The sequence below is a fragment of the Heteronotia binoei genome, chromosome 2, assembly GCF_032191835.1.
Source record: "Heteronotia binoei isolate CCM8104 ecotype False Entrance Well chromosome 2, APGP_CSIRO_Hbin_v1, whole genome shotgun sequence".
NCBI classification, from domain to species: domain Eukaryota; kingdom Metazoa; phylum Chordata; class Lepidosauria; order Squamata; family Gekkonidae; genus Heteronotia; species Heteronotia binoei.
In genome coordinates, this window is record NC_083224.1 from 44189401 (window position 1) to 44205588 (window position 16188).

The 16188-nt window shown below is 44.2% G+C and overlaps 1 protein-coding gene across 2 annotated transcripts in view; it reads right to left on the bottom strand.

Annotated features, from left to right (window-relative positions):
• Positions 1 to 1300: 1300 nt before the first annotated feature.
• Positions 1301 to 16188, bottom strand: part of SRC (SRC proto-oncogene, non-receptor tyrosine kinase) — a 130644-nt gene continuing 115756 nt past the window's right edge. For both annotated transcript variants that reach the window (XM_060230906.1, XM_060230905.1), the window contains 6 exons: positions 15327 to 15482; positions 14681 to 14860; positions 13928 to 14004; positions 11982 to 12135; positions 10930 to 11061; positions 1301 to 8737 (listed from right to left, as the gene is read on the bottom strand). In XM_060230906.1, coding sequence (XP_060086889.1) covers positions 8529 to 8737; positions 10930 to 11061; positions 11982 to 12135; positions 13928 to 14004; positions 14681 to 14860; positions 15327 to 15482 — 908 coding nt within the window. In that variant the 3' untranslated portion in view covers positions 1301 to 8528. The remainder of the gene's footprint in view (positions 8738 to 10929; positions 11062 to 11981; positions 12136 to 13927; positions 14005 to 14680; positions 14861 to 15326; positions 15483 to 16188) is intronic.

Genomic DNA, 16188 nt, shown 5'->3' on the forward strand with positions numbered 1-16188 from the left:
TTTAAGAAATTTTGCCCATGCCCAGAACACTTCTGAGGTGGCCTAGGGTTCAGCAGCTGGATGCTAGCACCAAGCCAAGCTCATTCTCTTCAAGGAGGATTCTTTTGCCGGCAGGGTGGCCTGCTCTTTGCAAGTCTGGAGATAAAGCAGATGTGAAAATAGCCTTAGGGTGTGCTAAAATGAGCAAAGTGAGCTGCTGACCCCAGAACACATCCAGCCATTCTGATGTGAAATGAAACCAGCTCCAACCACGATGCTTGAAGGGGAATCCTAGCACCTCTGCTGTGGATCTTTGCCAAGCTGCCACCTCTCTCCAGAAAAAAGCAGAGTTCCAGCCAGTTTTAGTAATAGTAAAATTATTATGGAATCTAGGTGTAGACAATTACAGACAATTGGTGTAGCATAGAGGTTAAGAGATGAGCCATCTTCGACTTCAAATATCACCTCTTCCACAACCCCACTAAGTGGACTTATGCAAGTCTCTCTGTCTCTCAACCCCTAATCCAGAGTATAAGTATGAAAATACTTGCCTACTTTACAAAGTTGCTGTCGAGACAGTATGTGCAAACTTCAAATCTTGAAAGTGCTAGGGGATAATTCTAAGTATTCTTATGGCAATCTACATTTTGTCCTTTTACTATTACACTGTGGACACCCAAGGTTGGCTTCTGCCATTCTGTGCTGCTGATGGCTGCATACTCCTCTGGCACAAGGACTTTTTCATTGGGGAAGAGGACTTGGGATGGCAGAGATGTTCCTTGTGCCCAAGGAATATACTGGCATTGTTGGAATGGACTGAAACCTTGTTTTGTCTGTGTTGTCTTCTAGTTGTGTAATCTTAGTTGCGTTGCATTGTTCATTTGATAACTTATGCTGTTTGATTGTATTTTTTATATTTTGTAATATGCCTGGAATCTTAAGCAAGAAACGCAGTCTATAGATAAAAATACATAAATAAAAGTTCCAATGTACAGCATTTGCTATCCATACCAGTCCCTATCATTCAGTAATCTTGGCTCCTTTGTACAAGATCTGTAACAGTGCACCCCCTGGCCATTGACTTTCCCATTGCTCATTTACCTTTCACCAAACCCCAGTAAAGTTAAATTTCCAGCCAGGATTATATGTAGATGAAGGTAGATGGTGTTTAGTTCTTTGGATGAATCCATTCATTTCTTTCTTCAAAGAGCCTTTTCATTTTATTCATTCATACCTGTGACCCCCGTGTGTTTCTAACCGATCTGTTCTCCCGCATCACACACTCCACCAACTTACAAGAACACTTCCATATGTTTAGGAATTTTAGTTTTCAAAAAAAAAGTTTTATTTAAAAAAAAAAGGTGTTAAGATTTTAAATGCTAAAAAGGCAAGGGGAAGAGAGAGATTGACACATTCTCTGCATAGTTATCCCGAGACTTTACAAAATGTGTGTGTGTTTTTTAAAAAAATTAACAATAATAGAATAAATCTTTTTATGGAATTGTTTCAACTTCATTCAAGCAATGGCAGAAACTCACTGGAACTCTCTAGCTGAAAAGAGTCCTCCATTACGGGCTTTTCAAATAAAAAAATGGAATAAGGAAGGTGGCTGCCAGGGCTTAATGTTCCTTCTGGTCAGAAATGCATTGTGAAGCTCTGCCTCCAATCCTGACAGGCAGGCTTTTGCATCCGTGACCCTCCTTCAGTCCCAGAAGCCTGTGTCATGCACGAACAGGGGCAGGAGTTTGCAAAAGGGAGCCACGGATGCAGTCTTTTCTTTTCAAACAGATGCCCTTAACATAGAAGAACAGCAAAAATAAATACACTGTTCATTTAAATTAACATCCATCATTCATTATTGCTATACCAAAACCAGAAAGATAAACCAGTGATTTTAAAACTGATCTATTTGCCTTGATTTAAACAAAACAAAACAAAAACAAATGTACATACTTGAAAAAAAAATCTTTACACATTTATATATATTTATATACTTATATACACACAGACACATATATCTGGTCTCGCTCCCACAATGAAGCTTCTCCCCTAGCTTGGTCCATTTGTATTTGTCAAGAAGTTGTTTTTCCCTGTTGGCAGATATTGGGGAAAGATAAAGGATACAAGGGATCCAAGAATCATTGGCACGAGACACTGGCCCCCCTTCCTTTCCCCTTTCTCTCAGTCTAGTTCAAGCATAAAAAGTGGCGTCTCCCTAGAGAGAAGGGTCCTTCCCCATCACAGCTCTACCAGATTATACAGAAAAACCCCTAGAGACATGAGAAAAAAAAGTGCAATTCTCTGCTCACAAATGAAGGCGGCTTTAAAAAAAATGCTTCAACACTGTATTGTGGGAAAGGTGGGGTGGAGGAGACAGGAAGGGAAACAGCTCAGTCAGACTTCTCCAGAGAACAGATTTTGAGGCGCAATTACCTTGGTTTTATGAGAGGGTCTGTTCATGAATCTCAGATGGTTTTTAAAACTATAAATCAGTGCTTTGGTAGAAATAATAGTAGTACAATAGGATGGGATGGGTGTATAAATCCTTCCACCTGGGCTATTCTGGCAACCTTTATTCCCCCATCCCAGTCAGGGTTATTTGAAAGGATGGTACCTTTATTTCCTCACACAAGACAAATAACAACCCTGGTAGGTATGGGAGGAATCCAGATAATAGAAATGGTATAAATGGGAAAGGTTAAAGCTACCCCCCCCCCACACACATATATACCATATCCCTAAACCAAACGATGGCCCCCTACCACCCCTAACTCCAATTTAAAAGGAGCATTCATGGCTCTCTCCTCGCCAGGCCTAGTATAGCCCTTGCTGAGGTGGAAAAACTTGTGTTTGGACTATATCATTTCAGACTATAGGTCTCCTCACATGACTGTATTATGTTCAGAACTTATTAAAATAAATTAAAAATATTCATTTTCAGCAAAGGATGCAGGTGTGTGTGTGTGTTAAGGTATGGAGCAGCATTTAGTCATGTGAGGCTCCCCCTTTAGAGGTTTGCAGTGGTACAGTCCAGGCATTGCCTTCCAGCTCAGTGAGAGCTGGGAATGACTGAAAAAGCAGTGAGTGAAGGGGGGCTGTAGATAGAGGAGCATTTCATTAAAAATAAATACATGAAAGGAAAGCTGTTGTCTATGTGGGGTAGTTATTAATCCACACTGGTGATTTCAAATTACTTTTGGAAGGGAAGGCAGAGAGTCGGCTAAATGCTGGTACATTGGGATGTAAGAAAACACCTGTAAGGAAGAAAGTCATGCTGACCCTAACTTCCCCCTCAGCAGTGACAGAAGAGGCATCAGCATGGGGATGCTCAACTTGAAGGAGAAAAAAAGGTCTGGAAAGGCACAGAGTCTCCTGAATTCCCAAACTGATTCCTCCCCAGTTGATGTGATTGATTGAGAGTGCCCATTACGAAGACTCTGGCTTTCAAAAAGGGACTAGAACTTGAAGGCATCACAGAAAAAGAGGGATTTTTTAAAAAAACAAAAAACAAAAAAGCCAGCACTGAGTCTCATAGGATATCTGGAAAGAAGCACACAAAGTGGATTATGAATGAGCAACACAGAACGGTAGAAATGAGCTGACTTTCTGACTGAACATTGGCACACTGGAGAAAAGAGGCCAGATCCTGTTCCCAAGGAAAAAAGGAATTTTTTTTGTCAAAAAGTTCTGCAGGAGGTGGAATTTGGCATGAGACAAAATGACTGCTTAAAGGTACAGCAGAGCCATGGGACCCTGCTGTTGTGCCACCTCTGGGACCCTGTTGCTGGTTTTTCACACTATTGCTGTGAGGCATGGAATATTGTGTGGTTCTAACATAGCCACTGACCTGGCATAAGACAGTGGTTTGGCTCAGTTGCCTTAAAAAGATACTGAGGGATTGAAAGTTGAATCAGGAGGACTATGTGGGGAAGGAGTTTGTGCAAAATATGGAAACTTCACTGTGCTCCATCCTTTGCAATTTGGTGAGGTTCTAGGATGGAGTGGAAGAGAACCACATGGATCTTGCTGCTTCAAGCCATTTGGGTTTGTCTTGATGGTTGTGCTTCCTCTGGTGTCAAGCTCATTCTGTTAAGCTGAACAATCTTCCAGCACTAACTGGACCATCAACAGAGGTTATACCTTCTGAAATTCATTCTCCTTCAGGTGGCAAGAATCACAGGCAGTGGCATCAAGGAGTCAGCTATGAACCATTTTTTTTGTAGGGGAGACCCAAAAGTGTTCCTAATGTTGAGAATTTTTGGCTTGCACCTGAGAAACAGCACCACAAAGAACAAAAGAAACAAGACACCTGTTTACAGCAAAAAAGTCTCGTAATGAAACCTCAGTTTTGACATAAATTGGCCCAAGCAGAGTCACATCTTTCTAAATCCATTTGATTGAGTGGACTTAGAAAGATGCAGCTCTGCATAGGAGGCCACTGTTAATCAGAATTTTTTTTTAAATCTTACTCTTGGAGGGTTTTTTGGCACACAGAACATCCAAAATGTAGACATTAAAAAAATGAGAGGACTATGTGAAGGCAGCAACCAAAGTCTTGCAAGCTAATGACAATGAATTCCAGCTACAAACAATTGTGACAAACATTCTCATTACCTTAAAGGATCACATGCACTTATGTCAACATCCAAAGCCACCAAGCAACAGCTTAGGTGATCTCAAAGGCTATGTACAGAAAGAGGGGCTATTTTACAGCTGGTAAGAACTTCTCCTGACAAAAGAAACCAGTTCAGAAGGAGGTTTCGGTACATCACTGGCATTTACTGTTGTAAGGAATGCATATCCATTGATGCACGGTTTGGCTTTCTGTTTCTACTTGGACTTTTTTTGACACAAAGCTTGATAACACTTTCTTTTTTTTCGGTGGTGGTGGGTGGAGGATGGGGAGGGGAGAAGTGGCAGGCCACTTCAGTGAAGACTGCTAGATTCCGTTGCCTTGTATTTGCATACTTGGTGATGCAAGATGGACAACAAACTTTTCAGAAGACTATCAAAATCTACTTTTTCTTTAAGGTGTTGGGTTCTTCCTCGGACTGTCGGCTTGGGAACCCTCACTGGAACCATTGGCCTGAATGAGAAAGTTAGTTGTGCAACCATGCCTCAGCCTCAGAGATTCCACAAAATTTCATTGTCATAAGATTTACACAGCGATCCTATGCTGAATTACCCTGAATCCATTGTTTTCAATAACCTTAGACTGCAGTCGCCCTGCATGGGATTGGCACTGTTCAGCACAGCTAACCTTCTTTGTACTGGGGCCAGCTAAGTACTATCAATACCTGTGCAAAACTATTCTTGTCTGTTTGTTTCAAGGGGAAGAAACATGGATGTTTAGGGCCAGACCTAATTGGATGCTGGGAGTACGTCAGAGTGACACTGTACTGTCCCACACGTATTTTTGGTGATAATATTGGAAGGTCAAAATACAGATGACAGAAATGAAGCTGTGTGTGAGAGAGAGCAAGAGAGAGCAAGTGAGAGCACTGAAAATTCATCTTGAGGAAAAAAGCAGAGAGAGCAAGTTAATTCCCAGTGGTCTACGTCTTACTTTACTGAGAATCTTTCAGCCCAAGATGCGGTAGTCAGCTATATTGATTTTAAACTACTCCTTCAGCCTCACCTTAAAAAAAATTTTTTAAGAGCTTCAGCCTCACCTAATGGGCACATAGAAGCTCTTGAGGGGCTATCTTTTCAATCATGTTGAAGGCTGTTCACGGGTTATGAATCTGGGACACACATCTTATTTTTGCAGAGCTGTCTCAGATAAGAAAACACCATGGCTCAGAATCTGGATTCTCATGTCAGCTCCTGGGATGCATCTTAGGCTTTCCTAGCACACTGCACATTATCCCTCCATCCACCCTCAGGAACTGGTTTCCTCAGCTTCACAGGCTCTCATCTGACAAGCAAGCTAACAGCATTTTGCTTTTTGCTCCTCTGTCTAGAAGCGAGTCAAGCGAGCAAGGTCATCAGAGTGCCCATTGCTAATGGGTCCAAAAGCTGGTACCCAAATCTCCATCCTGCCACAATTTTCTTCTGTTTCCCCTTCCAAAGGAAATGGTTTGGGGGATTTAAGAAATGAGCAGTGCAATGAAGCAGACCAGTGGTGGCTTCTAGTTGCTTCTTCACACAAGGCCAAGGTTGATTTCTGCTGGGTATGCACAAGCTCAAAAGCAAGCAGCTACCAGCTGCTCAGATGCCAGTGGCTGTTTGAACAGCTTCTGACACAGCAGGACGGATTCTGGCATGGGAAGCTCCTTCCTGCAGAATTCAAGAAAAACAAGGGACTGAAAGAGAGAGGGCGCATGGTGAGCGAATAAGGTTTCTGAGGTCCAAACTCTACCTCATCTGAAACTGCATATGACTTTTCAGTAAATAAAAACAAAAAGAGGGATGAAAGGTTGCTTAACCCTTTATCTTAAGACTTTCATGTAGATACTGTAACCCCTGCCCCTTCTTTACTTCTTCCTGTGGGGTGAAAAGCAACTTGGGAAGAAAAATTCTGAATGGAAACACCTCCAGAAGGGAAAAGGTTAAGCAGACCATCTGTATCCCCCACACACACACTCCCAATTCCTCTACTGAAACTCTCAGCCTCAGAGGTTGCTTTTGGTAAGAGAGAGAGAGTCTCCAACAAAAGATGCATGCAGCTGTGCATAAAGTGTAGCCTGCCCTTGTCCTGAAACTGTGAATTGCTACTCTTTTCCTCTTCCCCAATTGCTTTGACCACAGAGCTCCTAAGAGGTGAGGGGAAGACAATTTACATCCACTGGACAATGGGGACTAGATACTAAGGTTTTTTTTTTTTTTAAAGAGATTTCTTCAAAGATTACTTTGTGCAGGGAGCTTACAAACTCTGAATGTGCTTACTGGATCAGGAGACTGAGTTGAGCCTTCGATGTGAATTTGCTGCTAGCAAACTCATCCCCAGGATGACAGACAACCGGAGAAGTAGGTCTAGGGCTTCAGGACAGGCCCAAGCTTTGTAAAGCTCGATGGGCTTTGTTAACTTCACTCTGCTGGGATCTAATTCCCACCATGTCGCATAATCATGTAATTTGTTGGGGGTGGGAGAGAATGGGGGCTGCTCACCAGCAGAGAATTTGAGCACACAAACATCTAAGGGTATATTATTTTATGGCTAAGACAACAAGACCCTGCACGGTTCCTTTACCCTGCTTGACCAGAATTGCATCCACTTTACTGATGCAGGCTTGCAAAACTGCTCGTCCGGCTGAGGTTTACCCAGGCACAGTACTATGCTTCTGAGGCACTGAGGAGCTTCAGACTGGGTGATGAATGAGATGTATCCATGTGGGGAGAAAAGGGATCTGTGTGCTTGGTGGGTCATTCAAAGGTTACATGGAAGACGAGGAATACCTGGGAGGGAGGTTAGCTACAAAAGCCATTAAGGAACTGGCAGCAGGGAATGAGTAAGGGAAGAGGAGCTGAGAATCCACTTATGGGTCTAAAAAATGTTAGTCTTGACAGGCTCTCCTTATTGGGCTGAAAGACTAGACCGGAAGGCAAGCCTGCAGTCCTGAAAAATGCAAACATACTCACCAGAACCACAAGCTTCAAAATTAAAAGTCTGTACGAGTCATGTGGGACCCTCCCAAAATTTCATGTCATTTTTCAACAACTCTGCAAAGGGCAGAGAGTCACCCAACCCAAATCCTGCCAACTGAGTTCCCCATACTAGCCCATCACATCCAACATGTCATACACGCCTAACATCTGCAACTGCACCCGTGCCAAGGGGAGAGCCTAGGCTGACAGTGGCACAGCTGCCTAATCAGCGGCACAGAAGACAGACACAAGTACATGGAACATCAAGTGTCCAGAACATCAGTAGGGTACAACCTTCCCTCTTAGTTCTGGGCAGTGGCATTTGGATATGAAAAAGGGTGAGGGGGGGAAATTGTGCTGGTTTAGAAAGAAAAGAGAATGGAAGCCATATAAATCCAAAAGGCATCATTCTATCGTGCAACCACTCCAGTTAATCATAGATGAGCCAAGAGCTCAGAAGTCACGGAGACTGCAAAGCAGCGCTTATCAATGTTGGAGGTGAAGCAGTCGTTCCTTCTGATTGAACCTAAGAGTGGTTTTGGAGAGAGGACGAACTCCAGAAGGCTGACGGGCCCTGCAGAATAGGATCCCTGGTTCTCACTTGGCTTCCTAACGGCGGTATATCCTTTATGTCTCTCCTGGAAGGACTCTTTCTATTTTTCCTACAACCCTGTCTACTGCACCACAGCCAATCCCACACTGAGAAGGAAAACTGTGACACTCGGTTAATCCACGACCTATCAATTAGGCCTTTGTCGGACAAATACAGCGCCCCTGGCTGCTTTCAATTAACAAAGGGCCTCGTACCATCTTTGCAAGGAAGGCCAAATTTCCTCCAAATGAGGACACAGCCCTGGTGGGTGCTCTGGAACCTTCCTAGTTTGTCGTCTCAAAGTCTCTCCCAAAACACCTCTGCCCAAGAAGCAGCGCAAAGGGTTTGGCACCGGATTTCACTCCTAGATCTATAAGTTCTCGCCTGGCTGATACTGAGGCTCTGTGGATGTGAAGTAGTCCTCCAAGAAAGCCTGCAGGTATTCAAAGGTAGGCCTCTCCTCAGGATCCTTTCTCCAACACTGGCACATCAGATCATGCAAAGACTCTGGGCATTCTGGAGGGCAGGGCATTCGGTAGCCACGCTCCACTTGGTCTAGCACTTCTCGGTTCACCATGCCTATTGGTTAATGAGAGAGAGAGAGAGAGAGAGAGAGAGAGAGAGAGAGAGAGAGAGAGAGAGAGAGAGAGAGAGATCATCCACTAGCACAAATGCAGTATACATAATGGGTTGCCAACCTCCAGGTGGAGCCTGGAGGACTCCTGGAATCAGGGGTGGAATTCTAACAGGAGCTCCTTTGCATATTAGGCCACACACCCCTGATGTAGCCAATCATCCAAGAGCTTACAAAAAAGAGCCTTTTAAACTCTTGGAGGATTGGCTGCATCAGGGGTGTGTGGCCTAATATGCAAAGGAGCTCCTGCTGGAATTCCAACCCTGCCTGGAATTACAATTGATCTCCAGACTACACAGATCAAATCCTCTGGAGAAAATGGCTGCTTTGGAGGTTGTGCTTTATGACATTATACTGCCTATGTAATGGGAAGGAGGTGCTTTTCCAAACCTTGCCCTCTGCAGGCTCTACTCCAAGATCATCAGGAATTTTCTAACCCAGAGTTGGTGACCCTAAATATACATCTTAGCAAGCTCATGTTAGATCCTGGGCTTTTCAATAACACTGGTTCAATCAGTATGCAGAGTCAAAGCAAGAGGAAGGCTCCACATTTAGCTGAGCAGTAGGATGCAACCTAATATCTCAAGCTCCATTAATTGAGTACAGTTTCCCCTTGTGATTCAAGACAGCCACTGAAGAAGCTCTCCTCAAGTTCAGCGTTAAGATCTGTGACCCACTTTCTTTGTCTTCAGGCAAAGTTTCCCCAATGCCAAAACACACAGCCAGAAACTCACCATGGAGGAAGACTGAACTCAACTCATTGCGGTATGATAAATAGGGAAAAAACACTCCCTCTCATGGCCCAGCTCCATGCCACCTTCGTAGCACACAAAAATCTTGACTGGGTTGATGGTGCAGATCCCACAGTTGATGCCTAAGCCAGTGGCCTCCCTTCCTCCATCAGGACCACAGAGGCCGGCAGGACAAACTACCATGCACTCTGGACCATCTACACAAATCACAATATCCATAGCATGGAATGATGTGATGAAAAACTGGACCATGGGGAGAAGTAATCAGTTTTTCACTGGCAACACGTTAGCCTATGTGTTTAAAGTTCTGAAGGTAAATGGAGACCTGCAGTTGTATCCAAATTATGGGGAAGTCCTTTTTCTGTACAATGCTTGGAAGAACCAGTGTGGTGTAGTGGTGAGCATGTTGGACTAGGATCTGGGAGACCCAGGTTTGAATCCCCACTCTGCCAGGGAAGCTTGGTGCATGGCCTTGGGCCTGTCACAAAGTCTCTGCCTAGCCAACCTTACAAGGTTGTTGTGAGGATTAAAATGAAAGAGACCGATGTAAGACAGTTTGGATTCCCACTGGGGAGAAAGGCAGAGCATAAATTAAAGAAAAACAAAACAAATTCTGTCTTCCAGTGTGGAAGGTCTTGAGTGTCCATGTGTATCCTCCATTGGGAGGAAAAATAATATGTTGCATTTTCCCGTTCACAAGCTGTATGCAGAGGACTGGTAATGCTCTTTGTACTCTTCTTATGTATTACCCATGATGGTCATCCGGCATCTGTCAAAGCTCTAGATTTCGCTCACGATTTTGGGAGGCAGAGAGAAATGAGCAGGCTGGGCATTGCAATAATGGACAGCCAAAGTGAAGTCAGAGCTGAGCTTCCATTTGAGTGATAAAAATTGGATGTTCAATGAAGGGAAACATTTAATAAAAGAAGGAAACGACATAATCAGAACACATTTCTCTGCTTTCTGTCCATATCATGGCATCTGATGAAAGCTCAGAGAAGAGCTCTGGGCTTTAAGGCTTTAGGGGACTATGGGAGTCTCTTGAGTGAGCCCACAATCTAATATTTATTTTTTCCATTGGCCATTCATTAGAAGCCTTTAAGCCCTGCCCCCCCTTCCATCCTCAAAGTGGATCCCTATGGCAGATTACATTAGATATAAAACAACAGAAAGTGCAACCATTACTGACACAGTTTAAAAACGGGCAACCTGCCAAGGAGAGCAGCCTCCAATTTCAAAACACAATCCTAAGGCGCACTACCAACATTAAACACACACAGATGCCCGTGGTGAAAATAGCTATTGAATGTCAGTGATTCAGACTTTCAAAGCCTGGCCACAACATAAAAACTACTGACCAAAATGAGAGCAGGATGAAGACTTACCTGGATACGGCACCCGTCCCTTTGTGGCCAGTTCAGTCAGCAATATCCCAAAGGACCACACGTCTGACTTGATGGTAAACCGGCCGTAGAGAGCTGCTTCTGGGGCAGTCCACTTAATGGGGAATTTAGCACCTTTACAGGACAGACAAGCATATATACAGATTCAGAGGTGATACCTGACATAGTCTTTGGCTGGAGCTACAACGGGAATGACAGAGACGTCCATCACTAGTCTAGGGGGACTCTTAAGCCACCATAAAAAGTCTGCTAAGTCAGTAAACTACTGACCAAGAAAGCCAGTGCAGTGTAGTGGTTAGCAGTGTTGACATTGGATCTGGGAGATTCAGGTTCGAATTCCCTCTCTGCCACTGAAGCTTGCTGGTTGACCTTGGGCCAGTCACATACTCTCAGCCTAACCTGCCTCACAGGATTGTTGTGAGGATAAGATGGAGGAGATGTAAAAATGTTAGAAAACAAAAAAACTGTGTGCCTTATCTCCAATGCCATTTCTATCTGGATGTTCTCCTTGACCAACCACAAGACCGTGAGAGACACTATTGTATAGTTATTAGAGTGCCAAACTAGACCTGGGAGACCCAGGTTCAAATCCTCACTCTGCCATGGAAGCTTGCTGGGTGACCTTGGGCCAGTCATATGATTGCATCCTAACCTACTTCACAGGGTTGTTGAGAGGATAAAATGGGGGGGGGGGGAGAGAACAATGTATGCTGTTTTCAGTCTCTACCGGGGAGAAAGGCAGCGTATTAATGAAGTAATACAGAAATTAACCTTTATTCTGTGCCAAAGCAAGCAAAGAGGAAGCAGTGAGACAACACATAAGTAAAACTGCAACCTTGAAATACCTGCAGCATAAGTAGTAATGAGGGAAACATGCAAAGACACATGGAGGTGCTTTTCAGTTTGTCTTGGCAGAAGCTTCCTGGCTTCATTCTGCATCATGGATATCCCCCTCCCTTTCTGAAGCAGCCAGTAATTTGTAGCTGGTTATTTTCCCCAGACAGGTAATGTAGGAGAGCAAGATCCAACCATACCTTGCCTAGCTGTGTATTCGTTGTCCTCAATCAGTCTAGCCAGTCCGAAGTCAGCTACCTTGCACACCAGGTTTTCACCCACAAGGATGTTGGCAGCTCGCAGATCTCGATGAACGTAGTTCATCCTCTCCACATATGCCATGCCAGACGCAATCTACAGCCATCCCAATGCAAAAAAATAACATCAAAAAGCAGGGTCTTTTCAGTGGTGGCTCACCATTTCAGGAATCTCATTTCCCCTAATTGCTTGCCTGGTGCCAGATCTGATGGACTTGCAGTTTTTGGTAAAAGCATATTTGTTCATCTATGCATCTTGTTAAATGGTTTAGTTTATTATTTTCTTGCTTACTATCTGTTCTATTGTTCTGCAATTAGTCAGTTAATTTATACTTCCCTCTTTTATTAGGTGATTTTGCTCTGGTTTCTACATTCACTTTAATTTTGTTACTCTGCTGCTTTAGATGGGGGTTCAAGGATGGGTCTGAATTACTCGTAGTCAGTTCGTGCTGCTTTAAGAATACTTCTGCTGTGGTTTTAGGGGTTAGGTTTAATATTTATTGTATTTTGATTTGCCGTGAGCTGCCCCAAGAGCCCTTGGACTGAGGGATGAGACACATAAACCCAATAATATGAGGAAAGAATATCGGATTTTAATGAGAACTATCATTACTGCCTTTTCAGGATTTGCCAATAAAGGAACTGCCAAAAGAAGAAGAGCTATTCAGCTCATAGTCCCACTCAAAGTAGACTTAAGTCACCAATGAAGATGGCAACCAAAGCAGTGAAGCTTTTGGGTTTTCTTAAATACTCAGGATCTCAATGAAAAAAAGAGAATGCCATGGTCCCAATGACACCACAGTTTACTTGAAATGGTGACTCAAGGGAAAATAGTCAGCAAAGGAATAAAAGGAAGCTCCTATGAGTTAGCAGTGCCCTTGGCCAACATCATACCCTACATAATAGCTAGGATTGGAACAAATGGGAAGTGGGAGACTTACTGGCATGATGGGGAGCTCACCAATGACACTGTAATCATCAATAGTACTGTGGTACCATTTCCAACACAACCTAGAAGTGAAATCATCATGTAGGGGTGGCACTCTAGAATTAACCATAGAGTATAGGACAATGCAAGAGTATTGCCCATATATGATGATGTCACTTCTGAGTCATGCCAGAAATGACAGCACTGCACCCTACCGGCCTCGCTGAGTAGTGGTACAGGGAAACAGACTGCTAATGGGAGGGAGACCTGGCAATCCTAAGTCGTGTTGCATTTTTGCAACTCAGCACACTCAGAAAACTGGGTGGAGGGTGGCTCAGAAGTCCATTAAGAGGGAATTTAAGCAGACCCTGCATGAGTTCAAGCCACCACCATCAACAACACGTGCTGAAAGCTTTCAAAGCAATGCAAACATAGAATCAGTCTATACATGCAGCAGAATCTCATGGTGCGGTTTTTCCAGCCATATTTCTTTTGTCTATGAATGGAGAAACAACTTGTTTGAACATTTTTACTGTGGGGGTAGGAATCCTCTCCAAACACAAGTTAGCTTGTTGGGAAGATGGGTCCTAAAGTAACTCCCCCCCCCCCCCCCCGTTTATGTCAAGAATGCCTTTTTTGAAGAGAAGCACTTTCCTGTCTGTAGGCCAACATCATACCAGCTCAAAATACGACTGCTAGCTCTAGTTTGGGAAATTCTTGGCGATCAGGAGGTGGTGCCTGGAGAGGGAGCTCAGGAGCAATGTGATGCCACAGAATCCACCCTCTAGAGCAGCCATTTCCTCCAGGGGAACTCATCTCTGTCACCTGGAAATCAATTGTAATTCCAGAAGAACTCCACGCACCACCAGAAGCTTGGAAGCCCTAGCTCAGAAAAGCTCTTATGGATACTCCTGTGCCAGGTGCAGCTTGGCTCTGAAGGGCCCCAGCGTGTCACACTCACCTGAGCCGCCATGTCCACCAGCTGGGGCAACCTCAGATACTTGCCCATCTCCCCTTTCAAGAAATCCAGGAGGCTCCCTACAGCAGGAGAAAACAGTGGTCAGCAAGTACGGTAGGAGCAATCCCCATCAAGTGTTTTGTCTTGCAGTTTTGTATCTGGAGTGGCTTGTAAGCTGGCCTGGGTGTTTTATACAGAAAGTTTGGGTGAACATGACCTTAAACAACACAGGAACACTTGCAGGAGTCTACCCCTTTGTACAAATGCACTCCTCTTTTAATCCCATAGAATTTTGGAAGAAGGGAGGCCAGTTCAGAGGAAAGAAAACATTTGAGCAGAGCTATGCAACTGTTCTTTAAAAGTGTGGAAAATGTTTAAAACTTGAAAATTTCATCACATTTTGTCACATTTCCTGATTTGGCTGTAGTTCCCAACCCCTGAGAACTCTGGGCAAGCTGGCACTGGCATAGCATGGTAGATGCTGAATTGTGATTTGGCCATGAGCTGAAACAACCACATGACCTCTTCAGCACTTGCCAAACACTGCGTGAACCCACAATCCATGTTTATGATGCATCCCTTTGACTGTGTGAATCAGGTACTGCAAAACGGACAAGCTTGGTGTTCCAAATGTTGCTGCTTTCCTACCCACCCAGTTTTCTCCATTGGTTTTGCTCAGGAGAAGAGGAAAAGAGTAGCACAGAAAATGTCCTGCCCTTTCAGCTTTTATGTGGCCCTTACTAATCAACAGCGCACCTTTGCACATGTATTCTGTTACAATGTAGATGGGCTCTTCTGAAACGACAGCATACAGCTGCACCAGCTTCTCATGGCGGAGCTTCTTCATGACCTGAGCCTCCTGCAGAAATGCTTCGGGAGACATCGTCCCAGGCTTTAGAGTCTTGATAGCCACTCGAGTGGTGCCATTCCAGGTGCCTGGAGAAGAAATAGAAGGAGATCAACAAGGGCAGCCTCCTTTGCTTAGAAACAAGGCCCTTTTGAACCAAATGAGAAAATGCTTTCAATATCAGACATAGCCCCCAGGCACGCTACAACTTCATACTTTTCCAGCTTTTGTGAGACTGTCAAGAGACAATTGTAGTGCCTCGAGCAACACCCTGGAAATCTTCTGCTACACTAATCCACCAATGTACTGGTGAAAACAGCCATTGCACTAGATCCTGTAAGCTTTTTGACTTGCATCATAAGATCAGGCTGCAGGGAAATGAATTCAAGACAACCACGAAAAGATGCTTCTTGTATAAGGTGCAACGGCTACTGATTTTCCACTTCACACCCTCCCAAAAGATCATCAGAAATTCACTTTCTTGCCACAAAACTCTGACAGCCACCCAGACCAGGAGATGTGTTCTTGATTCAAGGCCCTGCTAGGTATCCTTACCCATCCATACTTCTCCAAAACAGCCTTGCCCAAGCTTCACCTCTAACCGCAGCGACTCCCGAGGGATTTCCCAGGCGTCCTTTGCCAGGCCTTGTGTCTGAGGCTTGCTAGTTGGACAGACATTGGTGAGACGGTGGCACAGGCCATCCGCATGCTCTGAGAAAGTGAAATGAACACAGCAAAATAAGTTCCTACGGAATATTTCTGAAGACTTACAGCCCCTTCTTTCTGTCTTAAACCCAGCCTGAATCCCTCTTGAGCCTCTATCTCAGTATGGCTTAGGGCTCTTTGATCTAGAGCTCTGTGCTGTGTCCCATCACACTTTGATCCTCCTCTTAACCCAGCATGCTCCTTACCTCACATAACCGAGTACAAAAGATCTGCCCCAGTTTACTTTGCATTTCTCCAGTGCCTACATCTGTACAAACGCTATGTGTGCAAATCCACTGCCAAGATTCAGCGCTCAAAAAGCAATGTTCCTGATCATGGAAAACAAAGTCTACAGACGTCCAGTTTGTACGTGCATAAGGGACAGTGTGTCTACATTTGCATGAACATTTGTGCACCTGTGTGCCCAGCTGCGATGGGAGCCCAGACTGCTCACTGTCACTCTGCCACCACACCCATTGGCTTGCGCATGCAGAGGTCATGTGTATACATCCAGCAATTAGTATGCAAAGGAAACACACTGCTGCTATCCACTGCTGGCATTTGTAATCCAGCTGTTGTACCCAGCACTTTGCACGACAAGGTGTTGTCTTCTAAAATAGCTATATGAGCATTATCTTCCAGCATTCTGTTGGGTTTCAAAAGGTACCTCAATTCGGGCTTTTTCTTTGGAAATAAAGAATGCTAGCATGTG